The sequence below is a fragment of the Scyliorhinus torazame genome, chromosome 11, assembly GCF_047496885.1.
Source record: "Scyliorhinus torazame isolate Kashiwa2021f chromosome 11, sScyTor2.1, whole genome shotgun sequence".
NCBI classification, from domain to species: domain Eukaryota; kingdom Metazoa; phylum Chordata; class Chondrichthyes; order Carcharhiniformes; family Scyliorhinidae; genus Scyliorhinus; species Scyliorhinus torazame.
The window spans coordinates 198791337-198813132 of NC_092717.1; the positions used below are offsets into that span (position 1 = coordinate 198791337).

The following is a 21796-nucleotide window of genomic DNA, read 5'->3' on the forward strand; positions in this document are numbered from 1 at the left end:
GCTATGGCCACACAGGGAGTGTACAATCTGCCTTCCACAGCCTTCAAAGAACAGCAATAATTGATTCCTGAAATGGTTGTTGATCTTAGCTGTGGAAATGTGGCATGATCAGCATCGAACTGTTGTAGACACTTTCATTTATTTTTCAAGATCTTTTCTTCAGCTTGAATGTTTTTCTTTTGTGCCACCCTCTTCTCCAGAAGACAAGAATTCATTTTGCACTTCCCTTTCAGAAATGCTGAGTGGCTTCCCCCAAGGAACCCTTCTTTTTTGACCTTTGACATTAAATGTTGGCAGGATGCAAACTGCTGTTGGTGCCATCGTCAATTGTCCACAACTTGGGCGAGATTCTCTGACCCCCCGCCGGGTCGGAGAATCGCCGGGGGATGTGAATCCCGCCCCCGCCGGTTGCCGAATTGTCCGGCACCGGATATTCGGCAGGGGCGGGAATTGCGCCGCGCCGGTTGGCGGGCCCCCCCCCGCGATTCTCCGGCCCGGATGGGCCGAAGTCCCGCCGCTAAAATGCCTGTCCTGCCGGCGTAGATTAAACCCCCTACCTTACCAGCGGGACAAGGCGGCGTGGGCGGGCTCCGGGGTCCTGGGGGGGGATCGCGGGGCGATCTGGCCCCAGGGGGTGCCCCCACGGTGGCCTGGCCCGCGATCGGGACCCACCGATCCACGGGTGGGCCTGTGCCGTGGGGGCACTCTTTCCCTTCCGCCTCCGCCAAGGTCTCCACCATGGCGGAGGCAGAAGAGACTCCCTCCAATGCGCATGCGCGGGAATGCCGTCAGCGGCCGCTAACGCTCCCGCGCATGCGCTGCCCGGAGATCTCATTTCCGCGCCAGCTGGCGGGGCACCAAAGCCTTTACCGCCAGCTGGCGGGGCGGAAATTCGTCTGGCGCGGGCCTAGCCCCTTAAGGTTGGGGTTCGACCCCCAAAGATGCGGAGCATTCCGCACCTTTTGGGCAGCGCGATGCCCGACTGATTTGCGCCGTTCTGGGCGCCAGTTTACGGACATCGCGCCGTTTCCGGAGAACTTCGCCCCTTGTGCCCATGAACTTTCTGGATAGAGATCAGGGGCGAGATTCTCCGACCCCCCGTCGGGTCGGAGAATAGCCGGGAGCTGGCGTGAATCCCGCGCCCGCCGGTTGCCGAATTCTCCGGCACCGGATATACGGCGGGGGCGGGAATCGCGCCGCGCCGGTTGGCGGCACCCCCCCCCTCAAGGTTAGGGCTCGGCCCCCCAAGATTCGGAGGATTCCGCATCTGTGGGGCGGCGCGATGCCGGACTGATTTGCGCTGTTTTTGGAGCCGGTCAGCGGACATCGCGCCGATTAGGGAGAATTTTGCCCCATGGGCGAAATTCTCTGTAATCAGCACGATCTCTGGACGACCGGCGCTAAAAATGGCGCAAATCAGTCCGGCATCGCGCCGCCCCAAAGGTGCGGAATCCTCCGCCCCTTGAGCGGCCGAGCCTTAACCTTGAGGGGCTAGGCCCGCGTCGGACTGATTTCCGCCCCGCCAGCAGGCGGGAAAGGCCTTTGCTGCCCCGCCAGCTGGCCCGGAAATGACATTGCCAGGCGGCGCATGCGCGGGAGCGTCAGTGGCCGCTCACGGCATCCCCGCGCATGCGCAGTGGAGGGGGTCTCTTCCGCCTCCGCCATGGTGGAGACCATGGCGAAGGCGGAAGGAAAAGAGTGCCCCCACGGCACAGGCCCACCCGCGGATCAGTGGGCCCCGATCGCGGGCCAGGCCACCGTGGGGGCACCCCCCAGGGCCAGATCGCACCGCACCCTCCCCAGGACCACAGAGCCCGCCCGCGCCTCCTTGCCCCGCCGGTAAGAGAGGTGGTTTAATCCACGCCGGTGGGACAGGCATTCCAGCAGCGGGACTTCGGCCCATTCGGGCCGGAGAAACGCAGGCAGGGGGCCCACCAACCGGCGCTGCGCGATTCCCGCCCCTGCCGAATCTCCGGTGCCAGAGAATTCGGCAACCGGCGGGGGCGGGATTCACGCCAGCCCCCGGCGATTCTCCGACCCGGCGGGGGGGTCGGAGAATCTTGCTCCAGGAGTGGAAATCAAGGCTGATATTTCACTTTAACCCATGGAAAGCCAATGGCCTAAATTGAACATGGTAGCAGCCAAATTATGGACCTAATGCAGTTATAATGATAACCAACTTGGTAAGACAGGAACCTCCACCTAATCTGTCCATGTATTCAGGCAACTTGCTCTTGACATCAAGGCATCATTTGACTGAGTAAAGGTGAGATAGTCACCATAGTCCCAGATGGCCATTGGCTACTTTCTCCTTTGAGGGAGAGAGCTGGTGGCGATTGATTTAACCTGAGGATCATCACACCTCAGGTGAGGGGCAAGGTTGAGAAGGCGGGCCTTCATGAATAACCTCAGCCGGTACGAAAATTGAACCCGGACTGCTGGACTTGTTCTGCATCACAAACCAGCCGTCTAGCTAGCTAAGCTAAACCAGTCCCCCAAACTGATTTTGGCATCAAAACTGGAGCCAATAGGAATCAGGGGGACTTTGAAGATATACTTGGGACAAAGGAAAATGGTTGTGATTGTTGGCGATCAATCATCCTAACTCCAGGACATCACTGCAGGAGTTCCTCAGGGTGGTGTGCTAGGCCCAACCATCTTCAGCTGCTTCATCAATGACCTTCCTTTCATCATAAGGTCAGGAGTGATTATGATTTCTGATGATCACAAAACATTCAGCGCCATTTAAGACTCCTTAGATACTGAAGCAGTCCGTGTCCAAATGGAGCAATATCCAGAATTGGGCTGATACTTGGCAAGTAACATTTGCGCCACACATGTGCCAGACAATGACCAACAATGGCCATAGAAATAGTGGATGCATTAGTTGTCATATTCAAAAATCCCATAGATTCTGGAACAGTTGTGGAAGATTGGGGGGCGGGGGGTGGCATATGTAACCCTGCCATTTCAGAAGGATGGAGGAAAGAAAAACAGGAAATTACTAGCTCGCCTAACATCAGTATTATTTAAAATGCTAGAGTCTATTATGAATACTGCGGTTGGTTTAGCACAGGGCTAAAGAGCAGGCTTTTAAAGCAGACCAAGGCAGGCCAGCAGCATGGTTCAATTCCCGTACCAGCCTCCCTGAACAGGCGCCGGAATGTGGCGACTAGAGGCTTTTCACAGTAACTTCATTTGAAGCCTACTTGTGACAATAAGCGATTTTCATTTTTCATTTCATGAGATAACAGGACACTTAGGGTGGGATTTTCCTCACCCTCTGCATTGAGTTCTGTGGTGGTGGAGTCAGCCCCGCCATTGGATATCAACGGGTTTTCCTGTTGTTCACACCCTTAGCTGCCTGGGAACCTGAGACAGAGGGTCACCGTCGGCAGGAACGGCTGGAAAATCCCACTGATAGAAAATGTAATCGGGATTAGACAAGTCAACATGGGCCTTTGAAAGGGAACTCTGTTTGACAAATCAGCTGGAGATTTTTGAGGATGTAACTAGTAGAATAGATAAGGGAGAACCAGTAGATGTGGTATACTTTCTACGTTTCTATGACCTTCCCTCCATCATAAGTTCACTGATGATTGCGCAATATTCAGCACCATTCTTGATTCATCAGATACTGAAGCAGTCCATGTACAAATGCAGCAAAACCTGGACAATATCCAGGCTTGGCTGACAAGTGGCAAGTGACATTCATGCCAAACAAGTGTCAGATAATAACCGTTTCCAAGAAGAATTTAACCATCGCCCCTTGACATTCAATGGCATTATCATCGCTGAATCCAGTAGCCTGGCAGATAGTAAAAGCATGACCTTATCTGCATGTCTCCCTGTTCACTTCATGGCAATTTATGTGAAAAATGGCAACTGATGGAAGTGTGTGGAGCAAGGTATGCCATAATCAGGACCTTACAGTTAAAAGGGAGGCAGAGTGAATGGTATGCTTTCCATAGAGGAAGTGCAATGAAGGTTTTGGAAACATGGCACTCAAAGGGTAGTGAATCTTTGGAATTCTCTACCCCTGAGGGCTGTGGAGGCTCAGTATTTGAGTATGTTCAAGACAGAGATCGATAGACTTCTACATGTTAAAGATATCAAGAAACATGGGGTAGTGCGGGAAAATGATGTTGAGGTAGAAGATCAGCCATGATCTAGCTGAATGGCGGAGCAACCTTAAGGGGCCAAATGGTCTACTGCTGCACTTAGGTTCCTAAGTAACTACCAGGAGATTTTGCTTGTCACTCCTGCTGCTCCGGACAGCACGGAGGAAAGATTTTAATTTCCTTCGTTGGTTCCCTGACAACTTTGCCAGCAGGACAGGCGAAATGTACGCTTTGCTTAGGTACAGGTTCAACTGCTGTCAGTCATTATATCTTAATTTGATTTTTTTCCAATGAGGCTCCTGCCAATGTCCAACGTGAGCTTCACCTACCATCAAAACCAGAGCTTGGCAGCAACGGAGTGGGGAATAACATATACTCATACAAAATAGGAGCAGGAGTAGGCCATTCGGCCCCTCAAGCCGACTCTGCCACTCAGTATGATCGTGGCTGATCATCCAATTCAATAGCCTGTTCCCACCTTCCCCCTCATATCCTTTGATCCTTTTCGTCTAAGAGCTATATCTAACTCATTCTTGAAAACAAGCAATGTTTTGCCTCAACTGCTTTCTGTGATGGCGAATTCCAGAGAGTCACCACTCTCTGGGTGGAGAAATTGAAATTTCTCCATATCTCAGTCCTAAATGGTTTGTCCCGTAACCTCAGACTGTGAACCCTAGTTTTGGACCCCCCCCCCCCACCATCGGGACACCCTTCCTGCATCTACCCTGTCTAGTCCTGTTAGACGTTTTTAGGTTTTTATGAGATCCTCCCTCATTCTTCTGAACTCCAGCGAATATAATTCTAACCCACTCAATCTCTCCTCACATGTCAGTCCTGCCATCCCAGGGATCAGTCTGGTAAGCCTTCTCTGAACTCTCTCAATAGCAAAAGCATCCTTCTTCAGATAAGGAGACCAAAACAGCACACAATATTCAGTGGGTGAACTTACCAAGGCCCTGTATAATTGTACCAAGATATCCCAGCTCCTGTACTCGAATCTTCTCACTATGAAGGCCAATATACCATTGGCCTTCTTTACCACCTGCTGCACCTATATGCTTACCTTCAGCGACTGGTGTATGAGGACACCCAAACCTTATTGCACATTCCCCTCTCTCAATTTATAGCAATTCAAATAATAATCTGCTTTCCTCCTTGAAACACAAATTAAGATTTTAAAAACTTAAAGAGATAAAAGTAGTAAATACCTATCCAACTATACTCATGTTACTCCGAGGATCACTGGCTATTTGCAAAGGATTACCTTCTTTCTTCCTCACCGAATGCCCTCAGTCACAAAACTTCAACTTAAGCACTTTACTGAAACCAGAGCAGCACTCCAGCGCAGAATGGAGTCCCCTTGCTGTTTTCTTACTGATAGGAAAAAATAAACATTCCAAGATAGGAAACCTACTTCACACCGTCAACCAAATCCCAGATGTTACATACATTTACCAATGTGACACTAACAGGTTTAACAGAATGTGAAGCCAGTCCCTGGAATCCAAAGTGTGACCCAGAAGGACAGTTTAGAGCAGCTCAGCAAGACACCAACACTCCGATATCTTTCTGTGTCACTGCCACTGGAGAGCGATTATCTTGGAGTGAAACCAATGGAACCCTCACTGAGTCAGATTGTATGGGTGAGTAGCTTTATTTTAGGTTATTCAAATCCTTTTTGTGTTGTTGCAGTGAAACACTATTATTGATTGATATTTTATTGTCACATGTACCGAAGTACAGTGAAAAGTATTTTTCTACGGCCAAGTTAACGTACACAGTACGTACATAGTAGACAAAAGAATAATCGACAGAGTACATTGACAATGGTACATCAACAAATAGTGATTGGTTACAGTGCGGAACAAGGGCCAAACAAGAACAGCATAGGGTGTCGTGAATAGTAGGGAACAGATCAGTCCAAGTGAGAGTCGTTGAGCAGTTTAGTAGCTGTGGGGAAGAAGCTGTTCCTATGTCTGGATGTGCGGGTCTTCAGACTTCTGTACCTTCTGCCTGATGGAAGGGTCTGGAACAGGGCAAAGTCTGGGTGTGAGGGTTCTCTGACAATGCTGTCTGCCTTTCTGAGGCATCGGGAGGTGTACACAGAATCAATGAGAAATTGCAAGCTTGTGTGATGCGTTGGGCTGAGTTCACCACGTTCTGCAGTTTCTTGCAATCTTGGGCTGAGCAGTTGCCATACCGAGCTGTATTGCAGCCGGATAGGATGCTCTCTATCGCACATCTGTAGGAGTTCTTAAGAGTTGATATAGACATGCTAATTTCTTTAGCTTCCGTAGCAAGTAGAGACGTTGTTGGGCTTTCTTGACTGTTGCATCAACCTGAGTGGACCAGGGCAGACTGTTGGTGATGATGACCCACAGGAACTTAAAGCTATCGACCATCTCTACTTCGGAGCCATTGATGTAGATGGGGGTGTGTGTCGTGCTACACTTTCTGAAGTCAATGATCAGTTCCTTGGTTTTTCCAGCATTGAGAGAGAGGTTGTTTTTGGAACACCATGCAACCAAGTGATCTATCTTCCTTCTGTAGTCTGATTCGGCGTTGGTTGAGATACGACCCACCACAGTCGTATTATCTGCAAACTTATAGATTGAATTGGAGTTGAATCTTGCCATACAGTCGTGTGTGTATAAGGAGTACAGTAGACGACTGAGGACACACCCTTGCGGGTCCCCGGTGTTGGGGACTATTGTGGAGGAGGTATTGTTACCTATCCTGACAGATTGCGGTTGGTGAGGAAATCAAGGATCCAGCTGCACAGGGAGGGGTCAAGTCCAAAGTTGCAGTGTTTGGTTATTAGTCTTGGGATAATGGTGCTGAAGGCAGATCTGTAGTCTATCAACGCAGTCTGATGTAGGTGTCCTTGTTGCCGAGATGTTCGAGAGTTGATTGTAGGGCCAGAGTGATAGCATCTGCTGTGGGGTAGACAAACTGCAATGGATCGAGACCATCTGGGAGGCTGGCATTGATCCGTCTCATGACTAGCCGCTCGAAGCATTTCATGATAACAGACGTCAGGGCCGCTGGTCGGTAGTCATTGAGGCAGACTGCCTTGTTCTTCTTTGGTACTGGTATTGTGGTAGTCTTCTTGAAGCAGGTAGGGATCTCGGAGCGGAGAAGTGAGGTGTTGAAGATATCTGCGAATACACTCGCCAGCTGGTCAGCGCAGACTCTGAGTGCTCACCCAGGGGCTTCTTCGCTTTCCGCGGGTTTACTTTCAAGAAGGCAGCTCTTATCTCCGAGGCTGTAATAGTGTGTCCAAGGCTGTTGGGGTGGGTGGCACTGATACATTGGCTGACTGTTCAAAGCTGGCATAGAACTTGTTCAGTTCATTGGGGAGGGATGCTCCAGCCCCAGAGATTCCGCCTGGCCTTGTTTTGTAGCCTATCCATAGATAAATTGATTTTCTAAGAAATAATTTATGCGGCCACATTGTAGATCCAACCACGTCCATGTCTGCTCTGTGTTTATAACAAAACATGAAAGAGCTGCTACTAATTATTTGGCCGCGTCCAGAGTAATAGTGCATCTGGAAATGTACACTTCCTGATATAGTAAGAATTAAATCCTAATGTATTTAAATATGCACTTTCCCAACACCAATGAAATCAGTTGACTTTGGTTTATGTGTGCAATGTGAGGTTCTAAGTCTTTGGATATTCCAGTTTGTGAAGCATGTTGACAGAGAGGAATGAAACTGAATAAATATCTGGGAATGGATCTAGAGGTGTTTAGATAAATAAATAACTTGCAAGTTAGATTGGTCCAGCGTGGGCAGGATGTTACTTATCAAGACAGCAAGTCAGGGGTTGATTTGTGAAGGTTCGAGGATGGATCAATATTCTGGTATTTTGTGCCGTATCCTTTGAGGATTGACAGTATTTAATAAGTGACAAGGTAGAAATAGATTGTAGTAGGAAGGATGAGGGATCACTTGCCTGTGTTAAAGTTGATGTAAGGAAACTCTCCATCAATTGGCACATTCTGTGCCCTGCCTGATGATCCCTTTGAATGTACACAACCTGGATCACCAGGCAGAGCATGGCAAGGGTCAATCTCTGGGGTGAATGACCACAGGTTCTTATATTTCTTAACACGCAGTCCTTTATTTTCTACCTGAAGTATTCCGACAGTTTGACAGCATCAATCGATCCCAGCTAATCCTGAATTCTGAAGATACGGAAATCATCAACGTTTTAACAGCACACGCCGATCGTCAGAGGCAGCTTCTGGTTTGTCTCACGGGTGAGTTAAGGTCTTGTTTGCTCTGATTATTTCATTAATTCATCTAACAAGGATATTGGAATGCGAATTATAAAATGGTTAAAATACAAGAGTCCGTGACATCCTCGACACTGACACCAGGGAGGCACCATACGATCCTGGGGCAAAATTCTCCCCCAACGGCGGGATGTCCGCCGACTGGCGCCAAAGCCGGCGCCAATCAGACGGGCATCGCGCCGGCCCAAAGGTGCGGAATGCTCCGCATCTTTGGCGGCCTAGCCCCAACATTGAGGGGCTAGGCCGACGCCGGAGGGATTTCCGCCCCGCCAGCTGGCGGAAATGGCGTTTGTTTCCCCGCCAGCTGGCGCGGAAATGCGGCGCATGCGCGGGAGCGTCAGCGACCGCTGTCAGTTTCCCGGTGCATGCGCGGGAGCGTCAGCGGCCGCTGTCAGATTCCCGCGCATGCGCAGTGGGGAGAGTCTCTTCTGCCTCCGCCATGGTGGAGGCCGTGGCGGAGGCGGAAGGGAAAGAGTGCCCCCACGGCACAGGCCCGCCCGCGGATCGGTGGGCCCCGATCGCGGGCCAGGCCACCGTGGGGGCACCCCCCGGGGTCAGATCGCCCGGCGCCCCCCCCAGGACCCTGGAGCCCGCCCACGCCGCCTGGTCCCGCCGGTAAATACCAGGTTTGATTTACGCCAGCGGGACAGGCAATTTCTGGGCGGGACTTCGGCCCATGCGGGCCGGAGAATCCAGCGGGGGGTCCCGCCAACCGGCGCGGCCGGATTCCCGCTCCCGCCCAATCTCCGGGAGCGGAGACTTCGGCGGGGGCGGGGGCGGGATTCACAGCGGCCAACGGCCATTCTCCGACCCGGCGGGGGGTCGGAGAATGACGCCCCAGAATCTATGTCTGCACCAGAGATATGCCTGTCAGTTCCCATAAATTCATTATCACGGTTGCTTTCCCAATCTTCCTTCAGCCACACATATATCCCAGCAGCCCACATTGACAAAGACAAGACCAGACTGTACACCCCTGGTGAATCATAGCTTTCACCAGTTGACAGATTCTCTTTGAGGATTAAAGGTATTTGATGGATGGCATGGTAAAAATACATTTCAACAAACAACGTTACTATCACAAGGCGCACCGCCAGAAGCACTGCAAGGGTTAAGGAAGACCTGCCACCATCTTTTCAGGGTAACGAGAATGGGCATTTAATGTGGCTCTGCCACTCACATTCTCAGAACATTTGACATGTTTGTAGAAAATCAATTCAGTTGTGGCTATTACGATGAGGATAATTTTAACAATGGTTCATTCATTCTTTTACTTCCTATTTAAGTCTGTTAAAATGCGATCTTCCCCCCATATCCGAGAATCCGCCCCACCATAATCTGTCACCCCTGCCAGGAAGCTGAAGAGTAGTCCAGGCAGAAATAGTGAAAAATCACTGCTTTCTCACACACCTATCCCTTACACCTGCTGCCTCAGACAGAGGTGTAGAAAGCATCAGCTGTAACTTCATAGAAATCCAAAACCACATCACAAGGTTTAAACCCCCTCAGATCCTTTGATCTGCAAGGCTTCTACTCACTTTCAAAGAGAAAAAGCTTTTAGTGGGTTGCAATTGGCAGGGTAATAGCTTCCAGACAGCCAGGTGTATGGACTGTTCACTTTCATTTCTCTTCACATTTGAATGAACCCCAAGTACCCCGATTTGAACCTAACCTTACTGTTTATAAACATCTAGCTTTGATTGACAGCTCCTGACCATATCAAAAGCAGTTAAGTGTTTTCTGATGAGAAAAAGAAGTGAAAACACTTAACTTTTAGAATTAGGTTCTGAGTGGGAAGGCCCATAATCACCTTTCCTGTCCTGCAGGTTATTGAAGTTTTTACGTGGTCAATTAATGACATCACAAGGACTTCACCCTGCTGCCACTGGTATTAATCCTGCGGTGGGCAGGCGTGTTGAAATGCAGCGTGCATGGTAGCTATAACTGTGCAGCAAGCTTGCCATCTCCAGAAGGGGGGCAAATCCCTTGATGAGGCACTCAGTGCCTCATTGAGGAACTAGGCATCAGGAAGCGGAGTGGGCCCATTGAGAGCCATCTCCCTGCCCCTGCTGCTGACACCCGTACACTCCTCTCCCAGTGACCCTCACCCCGGGAATCCTCCTCACCTTCACATTACTTATTCGTGGCCTGAGCCGCTCCACAATCCTGGGGATCTGATACGTGTTTTTCCTGCAACAGTCAACACATCCCTTGTGGTGCTGCTGAGCACAAGAGCTGCTGGGCTCTGATTGCCTGCAGTTCTTGGTAGGCAAGACCACTGCCCCCGGGATCCTGATTCCGGGGGAAGGCCCACCACTGGCCTCATCACTGCCTGATCGGCTTGTGGTTCAGTGAGCTTTCCTGAAAAGGAACAGCACCAATCTCTTATTTGCTCTCCAGCCAGCAGGCAAGACACCCTGGGCTGGATTCTCCAAAAATGGGGCTATGTCCCCACACCGGCATAAAAACGCTGGCGTTCTACTCCAGTCTTTCCTTAAAAGAATGTACAGCTATTTTCCTACCTGCAGGGGGCTGGCAGGGCCCTGGAGTGCTTCACGCAGCTTTGGTTGCGGATACGGATTTGATTCCGAGTCCATGCATGCGCACGGCGGCGGCCTCCGGTGGCCGAGACGAACGCGATGGCGGACTCAGCCGATGGACCTGGACCACAAAACAAGGTTCCAATGATCTGCACCGCGCCGCTCCATCCAACCCGCCCGATCGCCGCCCCAGCCGCCCATAAGGCCCCCCCCCCCCCCCGGTACTTGATCCCCCCGCCCCCCACCAGGGCGGCCGCAGACTGAGTCCGCAGCCGCTGAACGAGAGTCCCGACCGGCCATACGTGGTTAGAACCACGCCGTTGGGAATTTGGCCGGTCGGGACAGGAACATCGCTGGGAGGGCCTCTGGCAATGGCCCCCTAGCCGTGCCGCGTAAACCGCGTGCGAGTGATTCTCTGGGGAACGGAGAATCGCGGGAGCGGTGCCGGGCCCGATTCTCGTGTAAAAGTGGATTCTCCACCCCCGCGCCAAACGCGATTTTGGCGCGGGACTACGGAGAATCCAGTCTCAATGACATTCCACCCATTAGGTGACTAGTGGAAGCCATGTGGACTGCAATCTGTAGGTCTTGATAAAAAGATCCTTTCTACTAAGAAATAATCTGACTGGAAATCTAATTTTATTTTTTAAAACCCTATTATCAGAAAACCATCTCACACTCCACCAATGTGACAATTCCATTTTCTAAAATAGCCCCATCTTGAATGGACTCCCCTGACACTTCATTCAAGTAAAAAACTCACAGAATTGTAAAGTACAGGAGGAGGCAATTCTGCCTAAGGTGTCTGCGTCTTCCCTTTGAAGAAGCATTCAATTAATTCCATTCTCCCTTCTTTCCCGAGAGCTCTGCATTTTCTTTCTTTGAATAGAATTTGCAGTCTTGAAACTGGCTATTTGGCCCAATTGGTACATCAGCACTTATGCTCCACACAAACCTCTTCACACTCTACTAACCACGCCCTCCCCCCGCCCCACCCCCCCCAATCCTGAACCCTGTCAGCGTGTCCTTCAATTCCTCTCCCATTTATGTGCTTCTCTACATTTCCCTTTGAATATGTCCTTGCTGTTTGCCTCAACTATCCCAATAGCAAGCAAGTCCTATGCTCTCCCACTCTGTAAAGATTTATTTCCCCTGAATTTCTTATTGGGTTTCATGAATGCCTCTTGAGCTCTTCACAAGTGGAAACAACTTCTCTATATCTACCCTATCAAACTCCTTCACAATTTTAAAGCCCTTTATCTGGTCAAATATGTGTCCGATTTGCTTTTAAATGTTACTATTGGATCTTGCTTCCAGCATTGCATTCCAGAACACAACTTGTTACTTTTCATCCTTGATTCTTTGTCAGTTTGCAAACTCTGCTTACTTTACACTATTACACGCAGCATAGACGGAGATGTTTATTCCATCAGCTTGTTTTTGGTTTGGCCATATATGTTGTAGGTATGATTGGAACTTATTCAAACTGGAATACCCACTCCTCAATGTACAAAGGTTTCTGAAGTGTTTACATAGGAAAATAATAATAAAAGCTTATTGTCACAAGTAGGCTTCAATGAAGTTACTGTGAAAAGCCCCTAGTCACCACATTCCAGCATCTGTTCGAGGAGGCCAGTACAGGAATTGAACCCACGCTGCTGGCCTTGTTCTGCATTACAAGCCAGCTGTTTAGCCCACTGTGCTAAACCAGCTATAGGAATTAGGGGCAGAAGTAGGCAATTCAGCCCTTCGAACCTGCTCCGCCATTCAATCATATCATGGCTGATCTCTCCCTGGTCTCATATCCATCTCGTTTAACAAGTTCTTTTTATCAAAAATATATCTATCTCTATCTGAAAACTATTTAATTATTCAGATTCCACCACAACATGGGGCAGTGAGTTCCACAAATTCACCATTCTCTGCGAGAAGTAGTTCCTTCTCATCTCAGTTCTAAATCTACCACCTCTCAACCTATATCTGTGACCTCTTGTGCTAGATTGCCTCACAAGGGGGAACATTTGGTCCATGTTTACTTTATCAATTCCATTCAGTATTTTATACACCGCGTTCATCCTTCTAAACCCCAGCGAGTATAACAGCCCAAACTGTTCAATCCCTCCTCATACGTCAACCCTTTCATCCCCGGAATCAATCTGGTGAACCTCCTCTGAACTGCCTCCAATGCCACCCCATCCTTCCTCAAGTAAGGAGACCAAAACTGGACACAATACTCCAGATGTGGTCTCACCAACACCCTGTACAATTGCAACACTTCTCTACTTTTATATGTTTGCTGAACATATAAACCTCCTTGTTTCCCTTATGTCTTTCTTGTTAAAATATTTAATTTTAAAAGAGTTAACATGAATGCATGCACAGAGAAAACTTAAATCTCTCCTTTTGCAGAATGCTCTGGAAATGAGATGTGTAACTTCCTGACATTATTCAGCAGAGGAGAGCTGTTCCAGTGTGAACTTTATAATAGCTCGCAGTCCAATTTACTCTGCAAAACCTTTGGACAGGTAGGGGTGATGTTTAAAAAAATCTTATATCTAAGTTGTCAATGTTGTTCTGTGACATCCTGTGTCATCAATCATCAGATTGCAGAAATGAAAAGAGGCACACACAGCAAATCCCACTGTGCAATACTTTCTCTGAACCCATACAATCCATGTTCAACTTCCTCAAAGTTCTCTTTCTTTTAACTTGAGAAAGCTAGTCAAAGGATCATGGAATGATGAATGGTTACAACATGAACGAAGGCCATTCAACTCAACTTACATGTGGCTGCTCTCCACAAGAGCAACCCGGCTACTTCCACCCTCTCAAGGTTAATAGTACAGGGCAAAAAAAAATTCTGCGGATTTGATTTAACCCAAGAGCTGGTGAGGAGCATTATGTGGATTATAGGTGAAAAAGGGGGAGAGTAAAGAGTACGTACTTCCACAATTCAAGCTTTGGGTGGGAATTAAAGTAGGAGGTGGGAAATGAGCCTTGAAGATGGAGTAATATGGGTACAGATAGGGGTTCAGATGAGGCAGGCCATTTTAGAAAGAAGCAAGTCCAAGATTATCTACACCTTACTAAATTCAGAGACAGTTCATTTCTGTAATATTTCCCATTCACCAGTTAGGTAAATAACAACTGCAACGTTTATTTACATGTAACTACAATGCAGAGGCTTGCAGCCTCGTGGCTGCCAGTCAGCTTCCAGGACCGATTGATATCGAAACCCACGCATGCTAGTATGATCCTAGCGTGGCACAGTAGCACAGTGGTTAGCACAGTTGCTTAACAACGCCAGGGTCGTAGGTTTGATTCCCGGCTTGGGTCACTGTCTGTGAGGAGTTTGCACGTTCTCCCCGAGTCTGTGTGTGTTTCCTCTGGGTGCTCTGGTTTCCTCCCACAGTCCAAAGATGTGCAGGTTAGGTGGATTGGGCACGCTAAATTGCCCTTAGGTTAGGTGGGTTGCTGGATTACGGGAACAGGGTGGAGGTGTAGACTTAAGTAAGGTGCTCTTTCCAAGAGCCGCTGCAGACTCGATGGGCTGAATGGCCTCCTTCTGCACTGTAAATTATATGATTTTATGATGATTCTATGATCCCCACCCTTGTCCCTGATTGGTTACTCGGGTCACATGCCCCCCTTAGCAGATCACCCCATCAAGGGGATAAACACAACAATTTCCTTCACAACTAGTTCTACCATATGAATATAAGTATGTTGGCATAGCGCAGTTTAAATAAGAAACCCGCTTGTGACGCGCTGGGAGGTGCCCAAAGCACTGCCTGCCCACAGGGATTCTATGAAAGTCTACATAGTGCCACTAGAAATGGTATGTCAACACATTTCTCTCCCAAACTCTGTTAAGGGGGCTGTTTAGCACAGGGCTAAATCGCTGGCTTTGAAAGCAGACCAAGGCAGGCCAGCAGCACGGTTCAATTCCCGTAACAGCCTCCCCGAATGTGGCGACTAGGGGCTTTTCACAGTAACTTCATTGAAACCTACTTGTGACAATAAGCGATTTTCATTTCATTGGAAATCTATTCTAATTGGTAGATTTAGAATGCAATTTTAAATTTTCTTTTAATTTCTCCTTTACATGACATGCACCTTGTTGGGCTGGAATCTCATCACTGAATCTTCAGTAGTGGTATTATTCAGCTGATGCTGGGAGGCTTTTTAAATGCCTCAAGATGCACTGCCTGATTTTGCTGTCCACTTCAATGGGAAATCCTTGGTTTCTAATCCAGTCTCTAACTCAGTCTCCTCCCACGGTGAAATCTTTGTCTTGTTTACTCAGCTGAAGTCTTCGACATCTTTCCTAGCAATTCTTTTGGTTAAAATCACTTCTATAATGTTTATCTTCTCTCCACGAGGAGCCTTTATCGAGTCAAAAGAAGATTTCAACTGCATAATTGAAGGAACATAAATCTACTCAGGCAACATTTTAGCAGGGTCGGTTTTCACAATATGGGTACAGATGAGGAAGGCCATTTATCCATTCAGAAAAATCTGGATTATTGCAAGCACATCACCTGTGTGAATTATTGCAAGACTTTAACTTCCACTAACTCATCTGGAACCAATTCAAACTGTTAATCATACTTTTGTGAAGAATGTGCTGACATCAGTCTCAGCAAGTTCATTGATGTCCTTTATGAAAGAAATCTGTCTTGCCTGTCCGACCTATACACAACTCCAGTCCCATGCTCAAAGTAGCATGTCCTCTGAAGCAAGTCAAATCAAACCAGTGCCATTGGTTCCACAAGAAAACCCACCACCCCGTTCTTAGGAAAAATAGAGGATGGGAATTAAATGTTGCATTGCCAGAATTGTATATAGCCCCAGAATGAATATAAAAAGTATTATTTCATTTTTTTAAAGCGGTGTTTTGGATCTACCCTAGTATTTAATATCTGCAAAAGAGAAACATTTCTGGCAAAGCTTTTCATCCGGCGCTCATCAGGATATTCAAAAGAAAACGAATGTAAAGGAAATCAACAGACTTATGCTGTGTGAGAAGAGAGTGCTGATTGGTTGGCAAGTGGACTCTGATTGCTGGAAGTGTTGCCATGGAGAATGCACCAGTTGATGGTCACTGACAGGAAGTGGGGCTCCACAAACTTCAGAGAAATTCATAATTCTTAGTGGATTGCTGGGCCTGTAAAGATAGGGAGGGAGGGGTGATGCAATTAGAAATTTGAAAATGAGTAGAAATTTAATTTCAAGATATTCAGACAACATTGCCAACTGTTTATTGTCCTCAATTTACATTAAGATCCATATTTACAGACATTTATAAAGAGCTGTGTAATTCATTGACAGCCATGTACCCATCATCCATAAAGAACAAAAATAGGACAGCACAGGAACAGGTCCTTCAACCCTCCAAGCCTGTACCGGTTATGACAACAGAGAACATAGAACATTACAGTGCAGTACAGGCCTTTCGGCCCACGATGTTGCGCCGACCGTGAAACCACTCTAAAGCCCATCGACACTATTCCCTTATCATCCATATGTTTATCCAATGATCATTTAAATGCCCCTAATGTTGGCGAGTCCATTACTGTTGCAGGCAGGGCATGCCACGCCCTTACTACTCTCTGAGTAAAGAACCTACCTCTGACATCTGTCCGATATCTATCTCCCCTCAGTTTAAAGCTATGTCCCTTCGTGCTAGACATCACCATCCGAGGAAAAAGGCTCTCACTGTCCACCCTATCCAATCCTCTGATCATCCTGCATGCCTCAATTAAGTCACCTCTTAACCTTCCTCTCTCTAACGAAAACAGCCTCAAGTCCCTCAGCCTTTCCTCATAAGATCTTCCCTCTATACCAGGCAACATTCTGGTAAATCTCCTCTGCACCCTTTCCAATGCTTCCACATCCTTCCGATAATGCGGCGACCTGAATTGCACGCAATACTCCAAATGCGGCTGCACCAGAGTTTTGTACAGCTGCAGCATAACCTCATGGCTCCGAAACGCAATCACTCTATCAATAAAAGCTAACACACCGTACGCCTTCTTAACAACCCCCTCAACCTGAGTGGCAACTTTCAGGGATCTATGTACATGGACACCGAGATCTCTCTGCTCATCCACACTGCCAAGAATCTTACCATTAGCCCAGGACCCTTGTCTTCCTGTTATTCCTTCCAAAATGAATCACCTCACACTTTTCTGCATTAAATGCCACTTGCCACCTCTCAGCCCAGCTCTGCAGCTTATCTATGTCCCTCTGTTACTTGTAACATCCTTCCGCACTGTCCACAACTCCACCGACTTTAGTGTCATCTGCAAATTTACTCACCCATCCTTCTTCGCCCTCCTCCAGGTCATTTATAAAAATGACAAACAGCAGTGGCCCCAAAACAGATCCTTGTGGTACACCACTAGTAACTGGACTCCAGGCTGAACATTTCCCATCAACCACCACCCGTTGTCTTCTTCCAGCTCGCCAATTTCTGATCCAAACTGCTAAATCACCCTGAATCCCATGCCTCCGTATTTTCTGCAATAGCCTACCGTGGGGAACATTATCAAACGCTTTACTGAAATCTATATACACCACATCAACTGCTTTACCCTTGTCCACCTGTTTGGTCACCTTCTCAAAGAACTGAATAAGGTTTGTGAGGCACGACCTACCCTTCACAAAACCGTGTTGACTATCTCTAATCAAATGAGTCCTTTCCAGATGATTATACATCCTATCTCTTATAAACCTTTCCAAGACTTTGCCCACAACAGAAGTAAGGCTCACTGGTCTATATTTAGCGGGGTTGTCTCTACTCCCCTTCTTGAACAAGGGGACAACATTTGCTATCCTCCAGTCTTCTGGCACTATTCCTGTAGACAAAGATGACATAAAGATCAAAGCCAAAGGCTCAGCAATCTCCTCCCTAGCTTCCCAGAGAATCCTAGGATAAATCCCATCTGGCCCAGGGGACTTATCTATTTTCACACTTTCCAGAATTGCTAAAACCTCCTCCATATGAACCTCAAGCCCTTCTAGTCTAGTAGCCTGTATCTCTATGTTCTCCTGGACAACATTGTCTTTTTCCTGTGTGAATACTGACGAAAAATATGCATTTAGCACCTCTCCTATCTCCTCGGACACCACGCACAACTTCCCACTACTGTCCTTGACTGACCCTACTCTTACCCTAGTCATTCTTTTATTCCTGACATATCGAGAGAAAGCTTTAGGGTTATCCTTGATTCTACCTGCCAAAGACTTCTCATGTCCCCTCCTGGCTCTTCTTAGCTCTCTCTTTAGGTCCTCCCTAGCTAACATGTAACTCTCGAGCGCCCTAACTGAACCTTCACGTCTCATCTTTCCATAAGCCTCCTTCTTCCTCTTGACAAGTGATTCAACTACTTTAGTAAACCACGGTTCCCTCGCTTGACCATTTCCTCCCTGCCTGACAGATACATACTTATCAAGGACATGCAGTAGCTGTTCCTTGAACAAGCTCCACATTTCACTTGTGCTCACCCCTGCAGTTCCCCCCCCCCCCATCCGATACATCCTAAGTCTTGCATCATCGCATCGTAATTGCCTTTCCCCCAGATATAACTCTTGCCCTGCGGTATATACCTATCCCTTTCCATCACTAAAGTAAACATAATCGAATTGTGGTCACTATCACCAAAGTGCTCACCTACCTCCAAATCTAACACCTGTCCTGGTTCATTACCCAGTACCAAATCCAATATGGCCTCGCCTCTCGTTGACCTATCTACATTCTGTGTCAGGAAACCCTCCTGCACACATTGGACAAAAACGGACCCTTCTAAAGTACTTGAACTATAGCGTTTCCAGTCAATATTTGGAAAGTTAAAGTCCCCCATAAGAACTACCCTGTTACTTTCGCTCCTATCCAGAATTATCTTTGCAATCCTTTCCTCTACATCTCTGGTACTTTTCAGAGGCCTATAAAAAACTCCTAACAGGGTGACCTCTCCTTTCCTGTTTCTAACCTCAGCCCATACTACCTCAGTAGACGAGTCCTCATCAAACGTCCTTTCTGCCACCGTAATACTGTCCTTGACTAACAATGCCACCCCTCCCCCTCTTTTACCACCTTCCCTGAGCTTACTGAAATATCTAAACCCCGGCACCTGCAACAACCATTCCTGTCCCTGCTCAATCCATGTCTCCGAAATGGCCACAACATCGAAGTCCCAGGTACCAACCCATGCCGCAAGTTCACCCATTTTATTCCGGATGCTCCTGGCATTGAAGTAGACACACTTTAAATCACCTTGCTGCCTGCCGGTACACTCCTGCAACTTTGAAACCTTACTCATGACCTCACTCCTCTCAACCTCCTGTATACTGGAGCATCAATTCAGATTCCCAACTCCCTGCTGAACTAGTTTAAACCCTCCCGAAGAGCATTAGCAAATTTCCCCCCCCAGGATATTGGTACCCCTCCGGTCCAGGTGTAGACCATCCTGTTTGTAGAGGTCCCACCTACCCCAGAATGAGCCCCAATTATCCAGGTATCTGAAACCCTCCCTCCTGCACCATCCCTGTAGCCACATGTTCAACTGCTCTCTCTGCCTATTCCTCGTCTCGCTAGCATGTGGCACGGGTAACAATCCAGAGATAATAACTCTGTTTGTTCTAGATCTAAGTTTCCACCCTCGCTCCCTGAATTCCTGCCTTACATCCCTATCCCTTTTCCTACCTATGTCATTGGTGCCTATGTGGACCACGACTTGGGGCTGCTCCCCCTCCCCCTTAAGGATCCCGAAAACACGATCCGAGACATCCCTTGGCCAAAACCCTAAAGAGCAATGCTTATTGATGACTCGCATATACTGTTTGTAATTCAACTTGCTTGCTGATCCTTATTCTATCTGTATCTTATTCTGTTTATAGAGTCAAGGATTCCTGGGAAATTCAGCTACAGCCAAATATGAAGGGATTAGTTGCCAGCTCAGAATCAGCGGTGGTGGTGAGCGGGATCTGAGCGTCTACAGGAAGAAAGGTGAGTTTTATGAGAATTAAATGGAAATGGGCCATCTGTAGGTGAGGACACATTTTAATGCAAGAGCTGTAAACTTTTTTAATTTTCTAGAATGAAAAAAAAATCGGAACAAGTCTAAACATTGTGTAATAATAAAGCAAAAAGAATGTACCACCCAAATGTGAGTCATCTTACATTGCTAGTCAATACAGGGGATAAGGTGAATGTGAAAGTCGCCATAGTGCCAAAGGACCATAGGCTGTTCTCCCTTTGAGAGAGAGCTGACTGGTCGTGATTTAACCCTAGGGTCATCACACATACGGTGAGGGACAAGGTTGAGAAGGTAGGGCCTTCACGGTTACCTCAGCCAGTATGGGAATTGAACTCGCGCTGTTGGTATTGCTCTGCGTCACAAACCAGCAGTCCTGCCAACTGAGCGAACCGACTTGCATCTATCAAACTAACAAGGAATATAAATGCATATTCAGCAAGTTGACAGTCAAAAATAATCACAGACTCATTATTATTCTGCCCGGAATTGGTGGATTTCTCCAACAGCTTTTGTTGTCACGGCTTCTGATATTCCGTGAATCCCTTGAATGGAATATACTGTATATTACGTTACCATTATTCTAGGGGCTTTTCACAGGAACTTTATTGCAGTGTTAATGTAAGCGTACTTGTGACAGTAAAAGATTATTTTATTATTATTATCTGTACAAGAAATAAAATACTGAATGTGCTGGCAATTTGAAAACAAAACCAGAAAAAGCTGGAAATACTCGCAATTTATTTGATGTTGTAGACCTGTATTTTTAAAAATAAATTCAGAGTACCCAATTAATTTTTTTCCAATTAAGGGGCAATTTAGCGTGGCCAATCCACCTACTGGTGCTAACTTTGCCTTAGTTTAATTGCTCTGTTTTATCACCTTTGCTCTTGCGTCGCCAGGTATCTTTATGATACCGCCATGTGGTTCAAGTCCGAGTAAAGATCAATAATCCAATACACCGCTTAGTAAGATTTAAATCAAAGCACATTTATTATACACAGTAATCACTACTCATGTACAAATTCTACGTCTAAGCTACTTCTACAGCTAACAGGCCAATACTTAACTTGGAACTGGCCCACCAGGTCAGGGAAACGAACGGCCTTTCGTTCGGGATCTGAGCCTGCGGGATTCGAAGTTGGTACAGATTGGTAGCTAGGAGCGCCTATCTCGTAGCGAGCGTTGAAGTAAGACTTACAGTTTTGAGCGGCTGTTGAAGAGTGAAGAGCGAGTGAAGAGAGCTGGAAGCGAGCCGAAGAAGAAGAGCTGCAAGCAATGGAAGTGAGCTGGGAGACAGCTGGAAGAGCGTGATTTGAACTTGGGGCTCAATTCTTATAGTCCCCAGGGGCTTCCCGCCTTTCAGAGCAGACCCTGTACCTGGTCCCAAGTGATTGGACTTTGTCCCAATCACTTGGTTTGATTCTCTCCAATGCTGGAGCGGTTCATTGATCGATGGGCGGTCTTGAGGTGGTCGTTCACCTCCTTTTGTGTAGGCTTCTGCTGGTGCCGAAGAGTCTGGTTTTGCTTTATGTGTCTAAATGTTGCTCATTGTTCCCGGGGATTGCTCATTAGTATGCAGATGGCTGGTGTTTTGTTGTGCTGATGGTTGCTGGTATCGATCTTGTCTGACCTTTCCAGAGGTAAATACACAGTCAACCTGCAGCTGCTCATTTTTGTCCTGTTGGCTGACTTTCCCATCAGCCTTTGCCGTTCGCCATTTTAAATCGGGAGTTGGCCATTTTAAGTGGCTACAATCCCTTCTTGTGATCCTAACGCGAAGCGTGAAGGATCA

General features: G+C 47.5%; 1 protein-coding gene across 1 annotated transcript in view; it reads left to right on the top strand.

Moving 5' to 3' along the window:
- tg (thyroglobulin) overlaps window positions 1-21796 on the top strand; it is a 613433-nt gene that overhangs the window by 145673 nt on the left and 445964 nt on the right. Inside the window, exons 23-26 of the mRNA XM_072468601.1 lie at window positions 5594-5764; window positions 8265-8387; window positions 13373-13488; window positions 19865-19973. Of these exons, the coding sequence (XP_072324702.1) occupies window positions 5594-5764; window positions 8265-8387; window positions 13373-13488; window positions 19865-19973 (519 nt within the window). The remainder of the gene's footprint in view (window positions 1-5593; window positions 5765-8264; window positions 8388-13372; window positions 13489-19864; window positions 19974-21796) is intronic.